Consider the following 21,136-nt stretch of genomic DNA (forward strand, 5'->3'; position numbering starts at 1 on the left):
AGCCGCAATTTCCTATATTGAGAGAAAGATATGAATGGAAATACTTTGGATAAATTGGAAACGAAAAAGAGAAGAAATAATTAGAAGAAAAAAAGAAGGAAAAAAAAAGAACAGAAATATATATTTTTTTAATTACCTGGAAATCTTTCCGGATCATGTCGGGTTTTTTTTCTTTCTGCTTACCCCCTTCCATCCACGCCCATCCAAGCCCTTCCACCCCATCCACCCCGTATCATTTATATCTCAGACATCTTTATAATAATTCATCATTTTCCCCATTGTACGTGTATTTGACTCGCATGTGATGTAAAGTGCATGCTAGTTGCGTAAGTCACAAAATGGCTGCGCTCATGTGCCGAACTGCTGCCCGACGACTGGGAATTAAAGTTAATTTTCGGAATGATTTTCATCAAGTTTACAGATTGTCCGGTGAACATGGGCCTCTTAGCTTTGCTGTATTAAAATTGTGCAACTCTAACTTGCATCATGAATCAGTAAGTATTCGTTTTTATCTAATTATTTAACTGTCGAAATTCAGATCGCCTCACAAACTCGGAATGCATGGAAATGGGCAATACGTACACATGCCTGGGCCAGCGCGCCCGGCGACAACCCAGCGCTCCTACCATACCGGAGACGCCGGCCAGAGAGAAAGAGCCGCAGCAAACATGAACAGTTGCTCAATTCGGCCTTGGTTCTATTAGCTACTAGTGCAATTTATAGTGTCAGTACTTATTTATTTATTTATTATTTATTCGGCAATTCACAAAAAATATAACAATGTAGAATATATGTAGATCTAGATCTAGGCCTAAACAAAGATTAAGAGAATGTCAATTATAATAATTTAATATAAATACACAATCTTCCTGGAGGTCCTCTGAGTCTGAGTGCATCAGTTGGCTGCCCGGGAAGGGGAAAGCAAACTAAATCACTGTAACCATAATGGTCCCTCTTCTCAACCAACTGGCGCACCCAGAAGACCTGCAAAATATATAGCATGAAGATAATTAATATGTATAACATTTCAAAAACAAACCAGCTAACAAAAACAAAGCACAAGGAGGAAATCAAATTAATAATCATAATGTATGATGCATGACACTAGGTCATGACACTTCTACTTTTACTTCTATTTCGCTACTTTTCAAAGCCTGTTCAGCATCTAGACAAGGGTGATCTTCTGCCAACAGTGGACAGCTTGTACGAATTTATGCTAGTAAAAGTGATGATGGTGTGACCACTCGCAGCCACTCCAGCAAAGCGATAGAGAGTCATGCGTATTGACCTCTAGCGCTGCACTGCGTGCTAAGAGACAAGAGGCAGCAATTGCACACATGAATAGTAAATACACAAATTACACACAAATGAACACAACAAATACGATGTGGCTGATTGGCAAGTTTGACAGGTCAGTAGACTCGCGATTTGAATTAGTAAATTATTCTTTCTAACATCGGTAAGTTGAAAAAATTGTATTTTCAATGCTATTTACATGTTGGTGTCATCAATTGTCACTAAAGTACCAATTTTGAGTGAAATCAGTTGAGTTTTGTACAGTGGTGTTTAAGAAGTTGAGAATCAATAGAACAGCTTTTAATACACAGCCAGGATAGTAATGCAGCTATGTGTGCTTGCAGCTGGTGGCTTCCTTGAACTGTTTCAATGTGGGCAGCTCAATGATATTTGTAGGAAGCTCATCCCAGTCTTTCATGGTGCGAGGAAACAAGCTGTACTTGTAAGAATCAGAGTATGAGCCCAGTGCGCTGCACGTGCCCACTACTTACTATTAAATGCATAACGGTGCATGGGTTTAGGATCGTAATCATGATGATTAGGAATGTTCTGAAAGTACTCTAGAAAGTACATTGTACTTTAGAAAACGGAGGTGATCACTATCCATAGGCGGCATAGCCGCAACATTTTTTAATCCATTGCTATGCCATTGCTAATTGGCACCCATACTAGTTACGTTACAACCTGATAACTCCGGGGAGCTCCACTGCCGAAGGCGTCGGAGCTCCAGATTGACCAGAGCCTGCATAGGAAAACGATTCAAACAGCTGGTTGGGTCACATTTTTTCGAAATGTAAAGTCATAAAGTAGTACGGTAATTACAATTTTGACTTACAGACAGTTGAAAGCAGGTAAATGTTTTTCGACTCCTCTGGGTATCCGTTCAACCACTTGAAATTATAATTTGAAGAAGTCTGTGATGGGAAAGGGGGGATTCCTCGTCCTACATCCTATGGTGAGGAGAAAGTATGCATGTGCAGTAGCGGCTAAGCATGTGTACATGTACACTAATAAAATACATTTCTGTTTTTTTCCTTCTTCAGATGCGACAAGGCTCGTTACTGCACACAGGGGGTGACACGGTTTCAAGGTATATTTTAAACCTAGATCTAGTCTAGTCTATTATTACTCAAAGTCATAGTTAAATCTTTGTATGTAATCTTTTTTATAAATAAAACAAGTCCATGTTCATAGCGAAATTGACCTGTGATTCGATAGTTAAATCTGCATAAGACCTATCAAAAGGATATTAACTTTTAAGATGTTGAAATTGAAAGTCAAAAAATAATAACAAAATTTAATACTTCATTATTGTAGACTTCAGTATTTCAAGGCATTCAGAAAACATAATTAAAACCATTTTAATACTAGCATATTTCCCCTCATTTGTTTTAGATAAACAAATCGTTTTGTACTTGTTAATAGATGTGACATAAGTAGTAAAGTATACATCTTACACAAGTGCCTAGTCAAGTCAAGTCAACATTAGCAGCATTTATCAAAGTGGTAAAGATTTTGGGATTATTTCCTGATTTGTTTTCTTATTTTCTTTTCTTCCTTTCCTTTTCTTTGTCAAATTTTGAGTAGCGTTTTTACTTGTTTCACTCTTAAGTAAGTAAGTACAGGTTGCCTTTTTCAAGTACCGTAGTTATTTTGTTGCTCATTTGTATCATTTTTTCAGAAGAGAATGATGGATAAGAGGCGACTGAGTACCGGGTATCAAATATATCCAGCATTGATCTGACTAAGAACCTGTTGAAATCCTGTTGAAACCCTGCAACCCCGCCATCCTCCCTTTTTTTGTAGGAGGGGGAGGGGGGGGGTCAAAGGGGAGGGGGTCAAAGGGGAGGAGACATACATGTTTTTTTATGGAAATTGCAATCAGTAAATATCTTGACTAGTAGTATTAATCCTTCTGTTTCTATTTTGTTTCATGAATACTCCATGTGAACAGGCAGTGGAGGAAGTATAGAAGAAGCTACAACACAGGTTCCGAGGCTGAACTGTTCCCTAAAGAACCAATCCAGCCTTATAAGCTTATAGAAAGTGAGCTTCAGTCTCTTCATCCAAGTATACGACAGGTATGTATGTACTGACAAGAACAGAACGTTCTAGCTTGTACAGTATTGCATAACGTTAACATTCTGAAATTGAAATTGTTGAAAAGATCATTTGTTCTTAATTTGAATTTTTGTTACATGCGAAAGGTGAAGTTTACGTGTTCACCCTGGTATTAATTTGGTTGCAATTGCAACAGAAACCTTAGGAGATCAAATCACTGAAAGTTTGAGCAAAATCTGATATAAACAGAGAAAACTATGAATTTGAATTTGTAATCAGGTAACCCGAAATTGACAATGTTGTTTGTATAATATCATGTAAGATCCTCTGCTATTTAATCTTTTTTTTTTTTTAATAATTTGTTTTAATTATTTTCTAAAAAAAATTAAAAATTTGATTACCGGTTTACATACTGTACACCTTAGAAATAATCATGCACAGATGTTTTGACATAACCCCTGTATAGACACCTAAGCAAATTGAAATTTATGAAATTTTCTTTACAGAGCAAAGAGGAGAGGAGCTGGCAAGGTGATATATATATATATATATATTTTTTTTTTTTACTTTAAAAAAAAATTACAATCGTGCCAAGGAATTATCTTACAAATGATATTCAATATTCTCTTTCTTATTTCAGGAGCTGTGTGGAAGTTGCCCAGAGCTAACTGAAGTCGCCCAGTACTATTTTGATGGCAAGGGCAAGTCTTTCAGACCCATGATAGTTCTATTGATGTCTAGAGTATGCAATCTACATAATTCTTTAACAGAAAGGTATGCCATCATTCATCAGTTTGCCTCACAATAATTTCGCAAGCAGAGAAAAATGTAGTTGTGTCATGTTCAACTTACCGGTAGAACTTGCTACGAATGACTCAGACTTTCATTGCCTATTCTGACTTAGGAAAGTTATACAAAACTGGTATATATTAAAACGCTGTATAAAGAATCATTGTATAGCGAGAGGACAAGAATACAACGTCTTATAATAAAACTAATTTTGATGAGGTCAGTGGACGTGAGAGTTGGCCAATCATTAATGCGGGCTCAAGATATGCCTCGCGTAGTCATCCGACTTTTGTACAATGTGATGTTTAGACTAGACCGGGACCCTTATTCTTTATACAGGTATTATTTCTATGTTAGTATAACCATTTTTTTAAATGACCAATTTCATTTACATTCACAAAATATTTGTTAAACTAAGAAAACAAGATTTGTGAAGAGGGATGCTCTAAAAATAGAGTAAAAAACAAATATCAGAGTATACTAATAATCATGAAAATATTTTACTCTAAAATCACACACATTTGCATATGCTCACACCTGCTCAAACCACCAGTCATACACACAAAATATCTGAAGGGAAAGGAAACAAGACAGGAAGGAAGAATAAAAGTTGTTGAGTTTAAGGATGTTGGACATATTTTAAACTTATTTATTTATTCCATGAGAGCATAAATGCATTGACAAAGCGATATGAAACAGAATCCAGGTGGTGCTGGGGTACTGGTTTTAGTGCTGTGTTGAATGGCATTGTAATAAAGGAACTTTGTACAGTGGGAGTATGCACTCAAAGGTTATGAAATTAACAACACTCCAAGTTCTACAATGTGTTTTTTTTTTTAAATTAAATAAATAAATGAATAAAAAGTTGAGTCCAAAGTGAATATGACATTTAATGTGGGTGGTAATAAACCAGAATTATATTGAAACATAAAGTTTTATATGGACACAACAAACGGATGTGCACCTTCATGTGAATCTTCTATTATTTATTTTATTTATTTTCTTTACTCCCATTTGAGCCTTTCATTCTTTCTTTCTTTATCTCCAGTATAAAAGATTCTCAGAAGAAGATTGCCATGATAACGGAGATGATTCACACGGCCAGTCTGATGCATGATGATGTGATTGATGCAGCAGATACAAGGAGAGGAAAAACGTCCATCAATGAATTATTTGGCCAAAGAAAAGTAAGATGGCTCTTCTTTATTTCTGCATTAATTTGCCAATTATCTGATCCACGCTCAAGTGACATTTGCTACAGGTTTTCATTTGTCTGAGATATAGGGTTAGGGCACCAATTGGGTTTAGACAAGGTTAATGTGTATAGATAGGGTTAGATATCATATTGGGCCCATGGTTAAAGTTAGAAATGTAATTATTTTTAGAAATATATAAGATCCAGCGGTTGATTTTCACTAGAGCATGTGTCCTACAATATATATTATTACCAGACAGTTTTGTTCAAGAGGTGAGGTGGATCAAGCTTAGCTTTATAAGTGGCATAATCTTCACATCCTGTTTCATCTTATCTTCTTGTGTTATTCTAATGTTTTAACATGATGCATATTGCCAAATGAATAATGAATGAATGAATTAAATAATTAATGGAATCTCAAACTGCTTCAGTTCCAGTTTTCACCCCTATGTAAATATACACCTGTGTTCATTTAATTTGTTTTATTCTCTGATTCAAGAAAAAATACTTGAAAAATTGTATAGCATATTCATTCAACTTTTACTAATAGACTCTAGAATATCCTAGACACTAGATCTATAATGAATGCATGGCTAGATAGCGGTGTACCCTTCTTGTTATTGTAAATTGGAGATGGTGAGCATTTGACAGGATTAAGATTTTGATTTATGGTATCCATTTCATATCTTTCTTTGTTACTTTGTCCAGTCTATTCTTGCAGGTGACTTTGTGCTTTCTATATCATCACAAGCCCTGGCCAGGATAGGTGATCCAGATGTTGTTATAGTACTTTCCACTGTCATAGAAGATCTAGTCAAAGGTAATGGGAACAAACACAAAACTTCCTTTTTGTTTTTACTTTCACCCATAACAGGTGTATTTTACTACAACCAATTATCTCGCATTCATTTTTCATTGAACAACAAATTACAAAGTAAATATATATTAATGAATCTACAAAATATACATTTTCAACATTTTAGGTAGATTATACAGTTTTCCTGTTCCATATTTCAAAAGGGCAATGTTGGTGTGTTTTTAAGGTTAAAAAAATGCACCAGAATTTGTCTTTCTTTTCATTTTTTCCATTTTCGTTTCTCAAAATTCAGTTTCTACATAAGCTCAAAAGATGGTCCAAGTTTCATCTTTACTTCTCTTTTAGTTACCTTGTTTTTCAACAAAGTGATGATATTGAAATCAAGGTCTACATTATAAACATCTTTAACTGTCTGAATTGTTTTTCTTTAATTAAGGGATATTCATTCCACATTCCAAGAAATCATGAAATAAAATCATCTGCACAATTACATGTTTCACACAAATCTGAATTTCTTAGTTGCAGTAAGCACAATACAGCTATCTGTCCAATAAAGACCAAAATCGTCAAAGGTCCAATGGTGCGTTGTTTTACCCAACCATTTCAATTGTTTTATACTTATTAATCACTAGGCCAGCAGCACTTTCAAAATTATCTAATTATTGGAAAAGGATGGCTCTTTTCTTCCCTTTACGCATCCTATTTGCTAGGACAGAAGCCATTAGTTTACAGTCATATTTTAACAAAGTTATTGGTCTCTACTTATTTTAATCTTCTGATGCTTATTTGTCCAAGAGGAAAAACCTTTTGATGTTGACGAAAGGGTTTGTGTCATAAATGGGAGCTGATTGATACACGTCTAACACCTGTCAGACTTATCCTCAAAATAGATCCTCCACAGCCCCTATCCTCTGTAGGCCATTCAAATTCTTAGTAGATCCTAGATGTTTATGGAGTGCTATGTACAGTTCTTCATGTAAGAGTGACTTTCCATCCGTGGGTACATCTCTTATTTTAGAAATAATGGTTTGATCACACCTTTTTATATCCATGCCCATGTTGCCCTTGTCTCAGGCTTGTGATTTTGTGGTGCCTGCATACATGGTTCCAAGCTCGAGATGTAGCGTCATGCTATCCCTGTGATACCTTCATCCCTCAATTTGTTTGTTAATATCCAGTCAAAGTCATTCCTTTTCATAATACTCTACTAGATAAATGAAATCATTTTGCAAAACTGTCACTCTCAGCTTTCCTGCTATGAAAAACAGTAAATCAGCTTTCAAATCTGTGGAAGAACTATCTAAATCTTTATTTCTTTCTGTCTGGTTTTGTCATGGCCCTGCTTAAATGAATAGTTGAAATTTATTGAATTGATCAAAACTAACTTGAAAATGTTATCAATCACAATTCTGTGTATAAGAGATTGTTAGGGAGTGATTGGAGGATTCGCGACAATTTTGAATGAATTGTAACTCAGTACTCTTCATAAAGTGTTTGACTATTTACAGATGTAAATTACTACTCGTCTGCTTATGGCATTAAATAAAACACAGATAAATCTACTTTGATTAAATTGTGTCCATTAACTTAAGTCATTACCAAGCTTTTTATAGTTCCACTTTTGAATGTCCAGGCTCAGCTTGATAACACTTGCTGTGGAAAGCATTCGATAGCCAATGGGAAGATACAGTAATGCGTTGCCTCTCTTTCAATAGCAGATATTTAAGTTTATTGTGTTGGTTTGCTTTTAGGTGAATTCATGCAGCTTGGATCTAAAGATAATGAGAATGAAAGATTTTCCCATTACCTGATGAAGACTTATAAGAAAACTGCTAGCCTCATGGCTCACAGCTGTAGAGCAGTAAGTACAAAACAGTTGTGGTAAACTGTAGTGTTATTTTAGTTAGATCTTATGGATTGGTAAGAAGGTGAAAAATAGCAGGAAGAGATGATGAAATGCAGGATTGGAAAAAGTGTAGATCCGTGACTAGAATTTTTAAAGGACTTTAAAGGTAAAGACCAGTTATGGTCATGCGATTGCATTGTGAAAGAAACGTTGTGGAATCGATCAGAAAAGGTTGATCATCTAGCATCTAGCATCTGCAAGGTTCTGGAATCATCAAAATGATAAGAAATTTGGCCCATTCTTCGTAAAGTTACAAGCACTATACACAGAAAGATGTATATGGGACTACCCTATATCTCTCACAGACCATGAGAGAAACAAATTTACCAAATATATAAATTAGTAGGCGGTTTCCCGGCAAATTTTGTATCATCATGTATTAGTCAAAACATATTCTTTCACATGATTGGTAATGAGAGCTTCCATTTCATTTTTTGAAATTGGGGCATTTCCAATACTGGTCTTTACCTTTAAACCTTGACCACGGTTCAAACCTATATTTATATTTCTACACACATAGCGGAGAAAGAGGCAATGTTTGCTTTTATTTGTTAATTGTAGTCCACGATGGAGGTTTCAAACTTGGTTTGAATTTAAACATCTTCCGTGAATTTCGGCTACAGAGTCAGGATGTGCAATATAAGATTGATTTGATTTAAATGTTCGTAAAGTTTCTTATGATTTATAAATGAGAATAGAACATAACTATCTTGAAGTGACAGAAATTACTTGTGACTAGGAAATATGCTTGATTTCACTTATTTGAACCATTACAGTTTTTAATGAAAGTTGTATCATATCTCAAATTTCTTTATTACTTTTCGTTCTTGCAGGTGGCAATGTTAGCAGACTGCAGCCCCGAAGTGTGTGAGATTGCCTACCAGTATGGGCGTAACATCGGCATGGCATTCCAGCTTGTTGATGATATCTTAGATTTTGTATCATGTGATGATGCAATGGGCAAACCTACCTCAGCGGATCTCAAACTAGGACTGGCTACAGCTCCTGTGCTCTTTGCTGCCGAGAAGGTCTGCATTAAAAAATATCCAATGTCATTCGTCTTTCATCTTGGGGGAACATACAGTCAAGCTATTCGGTCCAGTTGTTTTAGCAGGGATGCCCAGTTTTACGGCTTTTTGCATGATTTCATATTCAATATAATGATAATAGTTTTGTATACCCATGGAAGCCTCATTAATTCAAAGCTGTTTTTCCTAAAGGCCCTGCAATTATTATTACCCCAGTGATTGTCAGGTACCCATTTAAACCTGGATGAGGAGTGGCAAATGTGGAGTAATGTCTTGCCAAATGATGTTAATACCATGTTGTTACCAAGACACATCTTCTCAGGTTTCAAGGGTTTTCAGGCTTTGTATGTTTAGAGTATATGGGTACTACCAACTGGTTTCCCTGTTAAAGGCTGCTTAGCAAAATGTATATAAACTCATATCCAGAATGCAAAAGACATGAATTTTGGTAATATCAGTGAATTCAGAGTTGTAATTTGACACCTGAATGACATTTATTATATATTTTTTAAACCTCACTAAGGTTTACATATACAGTAGGCGCGGGATGCACTAAGGTTGTAGAGGTATTTACCTCTGTATCGTATAATTATGATTAATTATTATACAATTAATTTGCAATCCAGATGCATAATTTTGTGCCAATGCATGTCACTATGCTACCTTAGCCATACTCTGGTTTTCATCACTGACAAAGGACAGGCCCACTTTCTTTTAAGTTTTCTAATTTTCCCCAAACCTGTTTCATTCCTGTGATTTTACAACTTATATTTGAAAGCAACTTAGTGGAGGGCCAGAGTTTTCATTCTAACCAGAGCGAAGCGCATCAAAATTAGTATTGGATGCTTTGTTCTTTAGTACCCAATAATAATTTAGTTCATCGCGTATAAAAGTTATGGTACTGCTATATATTCAGTTATTAAAGATAAAGTAATTTTCTTGTAATTCCTCCTTTATTGTTAATTATGTAATAAATGAAGTAGGAAGAGGATAAAATGAAATCAGTCAGTGAATAAGTTTTAGCTGTGATTTTCATTCTGTTTGTTTGTTTGCTTATTTGATTTGTATGTTTATGCAGTCATTCATTCATTTGTATTTTTATACTTGTGTATTTGTGTATTTATAATAACACAAATTATATATATTGATTATATAGTTGTACACCAATGCTTTGAAAGACTGCAATTATTAGTGCACCATATTATAATTTTATGACAATATATTTTTGTTTTCCCTCACAGTATCCTGAGCTAAATGATATGATCATGAGGAGGTTCAGCCATACGGGGGATGTAGAGAGGGCAAGAAAAGCTGTAGCAAATGTAAGTACATGTATCATAACAAGGTCACTACAAATCAGTTTATGGTGCCTTTGCAAATGTTATTCTTTCTAGATGTGTCTGTAACACACCATAGAATTTTTTTTAAAATGTCATTAGATTTATTTTAAAGAGGTAAAGCTAGAGTAAATGTATGTATTACATGGTAAATTATTTGTCCATTACTTGATTTGGGTAATCATGGATGACAAATATTTGAGCTTTTTAAAAATTTTACTATTTTTCCTCCATTCATCAACTAAAACACATCGCAATGTCTAAAGCTTTGAATACCTGATTACATTTCCATAGTAATTGCCTTTTATTTAAGTCCATTTTATTTTGAACGGGGCTTATCAGATACATGTTTATTATATTATACAGATTATTGAAGTCATCAATGACTTCAATAAAGCCTATCAAATTCCTATGCCTGCATAAGGGCGGGAACTTGAACTTTCATCAAATTTGTCTTTCTTTCTTTTTTTAGTTTGGCACTGAAAGTTTAATGGAATATTCTCTAGAATGTATAATCTATCATTAATATATCACCAGATGAAATTGAATGTGTTGTTTAGATGTAGTTAGAAAAGGTGTTCCCTTTAAAATGAGTATTTCTAGAAATGTATATACGTTGTCCTTGCATCCATTAGCTCCCTTCTTGCCACACACAAAGATACATTCAGAAGTAAAAGATACTGCCCTCTCATGTCTGTTTGGAGCCAGAAGGTCTTAACTTTGTGTTAAAATATATGACTTATTGCCCTTCTGGCTCCAAACAGTCAATATGTACAAGCTTAGATGAAGACTTCACTGCACTCCAATGAACCCCCATCCTACTTGATCAAGCAGAAAACTGAAACTTAATTACTTTTTTTATTCATGCATGTCGGGGATGGACAGTCCAAATAGCCTAATGTGGCATTGTGGCACATCACCCCGTTAATTCACGGGAAGACTCAGGAAAGAATTCAAAATTCAGAGTCTGGATACTGCATAATTGCACCATAAAGTGACTTGGTAACATTGTTGAAGGTTGATGAAATAATTGCGTAATTTTTGTATAAAATGTTACGTATTATATTCCTTCTACTGTACTAACCCTCTGACATGCAAAAAATCCTGAAAAAATTCTCAAACCACAAAGATATCTATGGTTTTCTTTGAAGGCATCACTGTGCAACACTCTCTAACAGTGATTAACAGTAAATTCTCCCAACTGCTTTTGAAATTTCCCAACCATTTTTCCATGAAAAAAGACATAAAACAGGCTATTAAAAATCTTTTAACACTTGAATGTCTGGAACGGCATGTAGAGCCAATTTATTGCCTTGTGATAATTAACATTCACCTAAAATGTAATTAAATTGTTAAAATAAAGTTGGGAGAATTAACGAATCGATCAGATCAGTTTTTCTCAATTTGTATCATTGATGATGGTCCGTTTTCACTCATATTTTCAGATTATCTTTAATTGTATATCTAGCATTGAAGTCACTACCTCAGCACCACTTTTTCTCATCTGAACAATGTTATCAAGTCCCTTTAATGTCCCACTTTTTCTCAAAGATCAAATAAGCTTTGTTGAGCTAGAAGATATACCTTATAAATAAAACAATAATTAAAACAAAACTGAGTCAAAATGTGAAGCAAATATTAACAAAGAGCTACAGCAAAAAGTTGTGACCTGGGCCCGTCTTATAAAAATGTTGTGATTGTTCCAAATCAATCGCAAACCCTCTAATCAATTCCAAGTTTGCATTCCCTTATCTCTTTTGTACATAGTTGCGATTTATATCCACTCTTTGTACGACGGGGTCCTAGAATGCTATATACATACATAAACTTGTTGATTTCATTTGGCCAGATATCATCACAAGGTGCATTCAGCTTTGCATATTAAAACTTCCAATTCGCTAACATCACCAGCTATTATGCCTTTTCCATGCCGAATGCATCTTTTCATGCCACTGCATGTTGTTATGCTATGTATAGAAGATGAGTGACATTGTCTTATCATCATTCTATGTGGCATAAGTATTTGAAATGCTATAAACTCATTTCCTTATCTCTCTCTCTCTCTCTCTCTCTCTCTCTAGACTGATAGTATACAACAGTCTCGGTTCTTGGCTGAGCAGCATAGCAGAGAGGCAGTGAGACAGATTGAGAAGCTAACAAACTGCGCCGAGAGACAAGCACTTATCTACTTAACTCAGGAAGTCTTATCCAGGCATAAATAGTATGATTTTTTACTACCAAAAAAGTAATTAAACTGGTGCGTCGTAGGAGGCTAACCCTTGGATATGCACTAAGTGTCCTTTGTTTGCAGGTGGTCATTCCGCAGAGGTGGTTTTATCATGGTGAACATCCCCAAACAAACTGGCCCTGTTTAGTTCTAAGATACAAACTGCCTTTATTCATCTCTTTTTATCCAAATCATCTCATCTAAAGAGATATCTTTCATCTGTGACCCTGAAGAATTTATTCAGATATTTATTGGTGAAAAAGAGACGGAGCCTAATATCACAAAAGTCACTTTTGTGTGGGATGTTGCCGGTGAACCACTGCTTAATTCTGCTTCTATGAAGTAAAAAATGATTCTTCTTTTAGGACTGTCTTCTGTTCTAACCTATAGATGTGAATATTGTTACTCTATTCATAAGATGGTCTATGACATCCATCTACCCTGTTACCTCATTTTTGTATCGGTGGTCGTAGTAATAAAGAGGCTGAGGTTATTCCTTTATATAAGATTGGGGGAGGACAGAGTGCGAGTCACATGCCAAAGATGTGATGAACCTTGTCTTCTAGGCATTTGCGAACTGTGTGAACTTGTCTTGTTTAAGAGTGATAGCAATTGATGCATTGTTGGTGCTCATGCAATTTACATCCTTCGCTCTGGTGTTAAAAGAGGTGTCATGGTCGAGTGGATACTTTCGGGACTGTGGATCGCATGGTCCGCCGTTCAAGTTCCGCCATGGCACTAATGTCCTTTGGCAAGACATTAATCTACTCGACCCAGGTGATGTAAGTGGATACCTGGCAGGAATTAATTCTTTGAAATGCTAGAGCGCTATAATGGGCAGCCATGCTAAAGCTAGGGTAATAATGTGGAGCGCCAGTAGTGTCAAGTCTGACAGACATGAGCGCTATACAAGAACCCACTATTATTATTATTAAAATATAAATAAGGGCACAATTATCTGATCAGTTTCTGTCAATGGAAGAATGGCCGAATTTCTACTTACACCTGTATATCATCAGCACATGAAACCTGTCAGTGCATTAGAAGGTCGATTGTGTTGTAAGTTTGATTCAGGTGCCGGTTTTACAAAAACTAGCATTACACTCCAGATTGCACAACCTCTGTCATACTACCCGGTGAACTCAAGATTGCTCAGAAGCATTGCCATGACAGCGCCCTCTATAGTCCAAGCCCAAACATCACTGATGTCACAATGTATTTTTCACTGGACCCTGAATGGGTCATTGTTTGCGCACAAGAAAAAAATGAACATCATTATCTCTTCATATATGAAGTTACAACTCCCATCAATGGTGCGGTCACAAAGACTTTCTAGAAATCAACATTAGGCAATAGCGTTGTCTATCACTTCTCAAAATGTTTGAATATTTCAGTGATATACACTGTATTCCATCATCTGAATTTCATTTTGATAGGCAATACAATGGGGTATTGAAATTGCCCCTAAGTCTTCACAAATGTATTCCAGAAACTTCTTCATAATGCCTCATTCAGATATGACGTGGCAAAACCGTGGAATTAAAAAAATAAATTATGATGACTTAAAGCTTATCTGCCGTAGTTTACAGGAGGGATTATACTGTCCTGCAAGGTTACTGGACAGGTGGTTATCTCATCAACTCAGCTCTCAGTTAACACAAGAAAAAGAGGATCATGGGGGACCAATGGTCACCGATTAGGCATGGTTTGTTATATAGAGGGCGCAAGTAGCTACAAGTAGTGCAGTGGGCCTTTAAAGTGTATTACGCTTCACATTTCTGTATCCCATAACACAGAGCAAAGTGAATATGCGTAGAATGTCAGTTGCTGGCAGTTCCATTCATTTAGACGTTAAAAAACTGGTTTAAATGATCTTTAACCCTACGTTAACTGGGGGGGGGGGTCAATTTGACCCCCCCCTGTAGAAATTTCGCGACTACTCCGAAACCGCGGCAGATATAAAATTTTCCTCTCGTGACTTTTTACTTTCGAGTGTTACGCATCTTTTAAAACAATTTTTTTGAAAATCGGACCTACGGTTACAAGGTCGCGTGACCTTTTGTCTTTGCATGTCAGCCCGAAAATCGCTCATTTTCGTGATTTGTGTACAAAACATATGTAAAAGTCATTTTTCCTAAAAATAGATAAAACATTGGTTATTCAGTCTTGTTTAAAGTTTAGATGTTTGTTTTGGGGTCAAAATAGTTGAATTGTAGTAATAAATGAAATAAAACAACAAAAACAATAAAATACATAAGTTAAAAAAACAATGAAATACATAAGATATTATAAAAACAAGAGATAACATAAGGAATAACCTGGCTCTTCCAATTTTTTGTGTTGTATTATTATTCCAAATGGTCTAATAAATATATGTAGTGAAAAAGAATACTTAAATATGAATAATCTATGATTTATGGGCCGAAATGTGAATTTTATGACCTTATTTGCATAAATTACCATAAATATGCAAATGAGTGAATTTTTCAAAAATTTGAAATTACCATAGTATTCTATACACTTCACTTGACATGCATGCAAATTTTCGCGGCGATCGGCGGTGAAACGGCCGAGATCTTAGTGGGGGGTCAAATTGACCCCCCCCCAGTAAAAACCTGGTCTGAAATAGCCCAGTTAAAATAGGGTTAAAGATCCATTGTAATCCACTGAGAAACAACTGTGGTCAACCGAATGTCCTATTTGTCAACTAAGTTGACAATAAAGATGAAGTTGAGTTCTGGTCATGCGATTGCATTGTGAAAGAAAAACGGTGTGGAACCGACCAGAAAAGGTTGATCATCTAGCATATAAGAATTTGTGTGTATTGCAAGGTTCTGGAATCATCAAAATGATAAGAAATTTGGCCAAGTCTTGGTAAAGTTACAAACACTGTACACAGAAAGATGTATATGGGACTACACGAACACGTGGCTTAAAAAGCTGCCACCCCCCCCCCCCCCCCCCCCCGATTTTTACGATGTTACATGCATATTTAGAATATGAAGGCATTTGAAGAGCCATGCTTTTCAGGGAACATGTCTTATCTGATGTTCTTCCACACTTGCATAATAAGAATGAGTAATGCTCACAAATTATTTTTCACCTCTTCCCAGAACTCAACCTTCTCTTTAATTAAGCACTCGTTTTGCTTTCAAAGTATATTTCTATGCGAGAATACCTCAAAACTGTATTTTGAAATGAAATTTAATTGTATGTCCATGACTGTGTTCAAAGTGTGGCTCTTGATGTATGAATGATAAATGATTTGTGCTAATGACGAGTGCAAATAATTTTAGTTTTATTTGATACAATCTGAAATTGTAATATTCTGTTTATGTGTCTGTGTTTCTTAAAACTACAAGTATGCATTGTGCTTTTGTTTGTGTGTGTGTAATATAGCTTTTAATTGGATGTGTTGAGCTAATCTGATACATTTAATTATGTGAAGATATCAGACAGTCTACGAGAAGCCATATGGTTTCAAGTATCTAGTACACTAAAAGACGTCTCATTGAAAAGATTGCCAGAATCGTATGTTACTCGCACAGTTCTGTATCATGTGTGATTACTATACTTTGATTGTATCCAGGCAGGTACTTGTGGGTATACACAGCCAGTAATTATCACATGCAATATTTAGAAGGAATATATTGATGAGAAACTAAGGACAAGCTGCAATTGAATCGGTATTCAGGTGATAGTACAAATCTTCAATTGTTAATCCAAGAATGAACAAGTTTAATTCTTCCAATTTATTGTCCAAACAAACCCGGTATCAAGCAAAATTATGTGTACTATGTTTCTAGAAAAGAGGTTGTTATAGATGTAATATTTAATGATTACAGTATGCTAAGTGCAGCAATTTCAATGAGTTTATGAAAATATTTCAGTATGCCTGGTGTGTAATTAAATACAAGTTGATGGAGTCGTATGTCCTTCTAGATTAAAGAAGTAAGTTGAAATGTGAGAATGTTCATTCAAGATCAAAGTGTAATGAAAACCGTGTACCGGAAATGTTGTCTTGAGTACTGGTCAAGAAGGCAAGTCGGACAGATATAAAATAAAATCTATTCGTCAGTATTTTGTGATTTTATTTTCAGGGAACAAGTACAGAATCAAACAGCATCTTCATTGATTTATTTTTGCGGCTAGGAATGAGTTAACGGGTACATCTTTACAGAGAGGACAGTAGGCTGCAATCCACATCAATTAGGATTATTACTGGAATGGTTTGAAAAGTTTGGTGCCAGTAGCTTTGGCCACGAACATCATTATAAATACTGTATTCGGTCATTACCCTTTGTTTTCCAACTTGAATCAAACTAAATTGATTAGCTTTTGTGTCTTTATGTTATTGTTATGTTTTTTGTGGATAGGTGATGCAAATTTGACTGCCAGAGGCAGGACTTGACAGTACCTTTAAATGGTGCTTTTTCTCAAATAAACATCAGGGATTCTGACCCGGGTTTGTAGGAATCTCTAGGAAACCACAGGAAAGAGTGACCATCTGTTGCACTAGTGTCTAAATATCCAGTTATCCACAAATATGCATATTATCATTGATGGAAAATAATTGTTCTCAATTCTCAATCCTCATTATGAATATACATTGGAAGACATCAGAAACAATCACTTATCCTGCTTAATACTAAGCCAGAGAAAACTGGATGGAACCCCTTGTATTTGCAAGTAAAACTGCACATCTGAACTGTCATGAAGTCAGGCTTGATGGAGATGAAGTTTTCTCAATTCTCATCAGAATTTCCAAATCAAAGACAATCTCATTAACCTGGAATCATCTCTGAAGGGATAAGATAGATATCCATGTTTAAAGTGCCATAATCATGCAGTCAGTTGACAGTTAAGTGCGATAAAAAAGAAAATCAAGTTACATGAATTTATCATGGTTAGATTCATTTAACAATAGATCTCAGTGGATTTTTTTATAGTGTTATGCTTCGTTTGTGTAGTGTGAAGTCATTTGGTGAAATTGTGATTTCCATTGTTCAGGTATACAAATTAATGAGAGCTTAATTGATTATGTCATTTTTGTTTCATATCCACATGTGATTATATTATGGTCCTTGGTTTGATTTGAATATTTAATTGAAGTGATGATATAAACATTTTGTGACCTAATTCCATTGAGAAAATGGAAATTTGAGATGTGTTTTATAATCTTCCAGAGATATAAATATAGTTTATGCACATGATATTGCCTTGATCTTTGATTTTTAGATGAAAACGAATAAAATAAAATCAAGTATTTTAAATATCTGTAATACGGTGTCTGTGGCTTGAGTTTTTCCTCTTTCTATTGATTTTAGATTGTTCGAGATATAGTAATGCCAGGTTGTTCTGACATGTTTGCACTGAGTGAATTATATTTTGTGCTCGTTATGCTTGCATATTTTTCCGTACCCGAAGAAGAATAATGTGGTGACAGTTAGGGGTGGCTGAAAACAAGAAAAACGTAAGTCAGGTTTAGAATGTTCATGTATGTTAAGGAGATGCAAGAAAAGAAACATTCCAAACTTCGTATTGAGCAGAGAAGTTGTGTTGTTGCTGTTGTCGTCGTTTTGTTGTGTTTGTTTTTTGTTTTTTTAATCTTTGTTGTTATTATATCAAGGATATGGTCAAAACGTATGTGAGCTTATGGTTTAACTCGTAAAAGATAAATGTTGATGAAAGGAGTGTACATTTGATGGGAGCAAACGGTTGATATGTTATTCAAAGTGTGGCCCTTTCGATCTTAACTAAACCCAGGATATAAACAGGCGCATAGTTCCATTCTTGTATTTCACTTTGCGAAGCGAGCTAGCCAACAATTTGGCCCCGATTTTAGTTGTTGTTTCACAGCTTTTGGACAAGTTCGTCATTTTTAATAAACTTGTATTTGTTTATTTGTATGTTTTGATGTTGTTCAAGACAAGAAGGCAACACAATTGTGCTCTACATGGGCTTAAAATATTGGGAGATACTTGCCCGGAGTATCTCCTCTGATTGTTGATGTTTGACAAACAACCTATGATGTTCAATCTTCTTTCGCAAGAAGAAACAATCAGAGAAAATGTCAATAATTTATGAGGATTTAAAGGCAATTTGATGATTATATACCTTACAAGAGCGTCTACACTTAATTGAAAATTGTTATAATTTTGTATTCTTGTTTAGAAATTTATCGGGGGCTAATCACCTCTTTGCCCCCTTCAAATTTAGTGCGCAAGTGCCAGGCGGGGGCTGTATGCAGAGAACATTGCTAGTAACAAACGATACTTGTAAAGTTGTACAATACCCTGAATACTACATATTGAATTGGGGCGTAGGAAAGAAGAATTTATTTTGTGGAAAAAGACAGGGAAAGGGATGACGATACACATAAGTGCATAATAGAAGATTGTAAAATATCATTCAATTACAAAGTATTTAAGAATAGACGGCAAATTAAAAGACCACAGATAGAGTGTATGTAAAGGAATATAACACCTGTAGCTGTAGAAAGTAACTCTAATCAAGTCGGATCAAAGTGGATGGGAAACAAAGTTTTGTAGAAACAGAGGGAGGGGAAAGTAAAGTGGGATGGAGAAAAAAAGAAGGGTTTCAAACCTCAAGATTCAAGAAAATTCGGTTAGGGAGAGTGAAAGAAGAAGAGAGGGGACAAAGAAAGGAAAAGGGAAAGAAAGAGAGAGAGAGAGAGAGAGAGAGAGAGAGAGAGAGAGAAGAAAGTCTTCAAGCTATATACACTCTCATCTAGTTTACCTAACCCCTTGTTCAGATCGGGTTCTGCCCGTGTTATGAAAACGCTGATCAAGTCTTTTTCTCTTTTCTTTGAAAACTCGTGATATTGTTTTAGAGATCAAATTAGGGTTGGAGAAACGTTCGTATGATGCACTCAATGTCAATGTCAATGGCGAAGTGGCGTATGACCCGAGGCAAGTGTCGATCAAAGAAATTCGCACTAAATTTTGCTTTTGGTAGACATTTTTCGCCCTTTTTATCGCAAAGTCCTTTCTCAGCGCCTTTCCCTTTTCTTGTCTCGTCCCCTTACCCTTTATGTCTTCTTCCTCATTTTTCGCGCAGCACACACCCACGGAACCGAGGTAGGGGCTTTTTTTATCTCTGTATCCCACCCCGAAATCATTGGGATTTTCGAGATTTTTTAAAATAATTTTGAGAATATTTATGTTGGGGGAAAAAGGTTAGCCCTCCACCCCCCCCCCCCCCCTTCTCCTAATAATCCTGGATACAATCGGGTGGTAATATCACATTAACAGCAGGCACGGTTCTACTTCTGTTTATAGAAGAAAAATATGGGAGGACTTTGGGGCCTTGGGAGGAGGGCTTCATGATTCTCACATTTATTTCCTGCATGTGCCTCGCTTAAATTCATTTATAACGAAAGAAAACAATGGGATGTGGGCTTCAAAATCCTTGATTTAATCCCTGCTATTAATTTGTGACGATTGACTAGTGAGCAAACGATGGCTTGTTACGAATAATGAAATTCAACCCCCCACTGTTCTACTTGTAGCTACTTGCTCCCTCTATATAGAAAACTTCCCAATTCGGTGCCTGTTGTTCCCCCATGATCCTCTTTTTCTTGTTAGTTGAGCGCTGAGTTAATGAGATAGCCACCTGTCAGTGACCTCGCTGTGTGGTCTAATCCCTTCTGGCCCAGTAGTATTGACGGTCTTTAAGGGGTGGACCTGCACCCTCAACTTTCTCAATTCTCTTTCTTTTCTGTGTTTTCCCCCGTTTAGTACATGTTGGGTTTTTTCTCGCACTTCTCGCCGCTCTCACCCCACCCCCATAACGACATGCAACTTGCATGGTCCTATACTTTTGTTATATTTAAAACAAAGAAGATAACAAAAATATGAGAGAAGAAGAATCCTTCTCATATTTCCTTCAGAAATACAAATACAATGTATGTCCTCTTTGCCATAATGGGGGACGCACCAATTACTCTACTTTTCTTGTTTTCTCTGCGTTCAAGGGGTGAATTCGTACGAAATATTGGAACTGGTTAGATAAGGACGGGTACAAGATTTTCTCTTATTGACTCTTTACAGACGTTTTTCTTCACCCGTGTTTTTTCTGGAGACTGCACGGTATGTGGAAATGGAAGAGAATATAATTAGAAAGAGCCCCGGGCAAGATTTACGTGATCGTCTGGACGTTCAAAAAGATGGAGGGGAAAGCCAAAGAAAAATATTTTCCAACTTTTATTTTCATTTCACCGCGTCAAAAATGACATATAGGTTGATTTGAGTTTGCTGAATCTTTAGAATCTAAGAAAGAGAACGAATATAGGTCGTAAGACGTTGCTAACATTCAGACCTATCTTGAGAAGATTCACAGAACTAGCCTTTTTAATATTTTTTTATTTTTATAAAGAAAGCAAGTTTAATATGAGCACCGAATTCGGATGAAACGAAAGTAAAAGTTCTTTGCATGTCAAAACCCCCGCCCCCATGTCT

At 35.8% G+C, this 21,136-nt stretch overlaps 1 protein-coding gene across 1 annotated transcript; it reads left to right on the forward strand.

The window, feature by feature from the left end:
- Positions 1 to 290: 290 nt before the first annotated feature.
- LOC576167 (decaprenyl-diphosphate synthase subunit 1) lies at positions 291 to 12,664 on the forward strand. Its single transcript, XM_030973209.1, has 10 exons — positions 291 to 494; positions 2,340 to 2,386; positions 3,251 to 3,377; positions 3,998 to 4,131; positions 5,195 to 5,333; positions 6,050 to 6,161; positions 7,910 to 8,019; positions 8,898 to 9,092; positions 10,334 to 10,414; positions 12,511 to 12,664. The coding sequence occupies exons 1-10, from the start codon at positions 339 to 341 to the stop codon at positions 12,649 to 12,651; spliced, it is 1,242 nt and encodes a 413-aa protein (XP_030829069.1). The 5' UTR covers positions 291 to 338; the 3' UTR covers positions 12,652 to 12,664.
- The last annotated feature ends 8,472 nt before the right edge of the window (positions 12,665 to 21,136 follow it).

Source organism: Strongylocentrotus purpuratus, unplaced genomic scaffold (assembly GCF_000002235.5).
Source record: "Strongylocentrotus purpuratus isolate Spur 01 unplaced genomic scaffold, Spur_5.0 spur5_scaffold_6, whole genome shotgun sequence".
Lineage (NCBI taxonomy): Eukaryota > Metazoa > Echinodermata > Echinoidea > Camarodonta > Strongylocentrotidae > Strongylocentrotus > Strongylocentrotus purpuratus.

Excerpts from the sequence above, each read along its gene's own strand:
- LOC576167 (XM_030973209.1), top strand. The coding sequence starts at position 339 with ATGGCTGCGCTCATGTGCCGAACTGCTGCCCGACGACTGGGAATTAAA. Across the intron at positions 4,132-5,194 it reads CATAATTCTTTAACAGAAAG|TATAAAAGATTCTCAGAAGA; the intron begins GTATGCCATCAT and ends CTTTATCTCCAG. Across the intron at positions 6,162-7,909 it reads CATAGAAGATCTAGTCAAAG|GTGAATTCATGCAGCTTGGA; the intron begins GTAATGGGAACA and ends GTTTGCTTTTAG.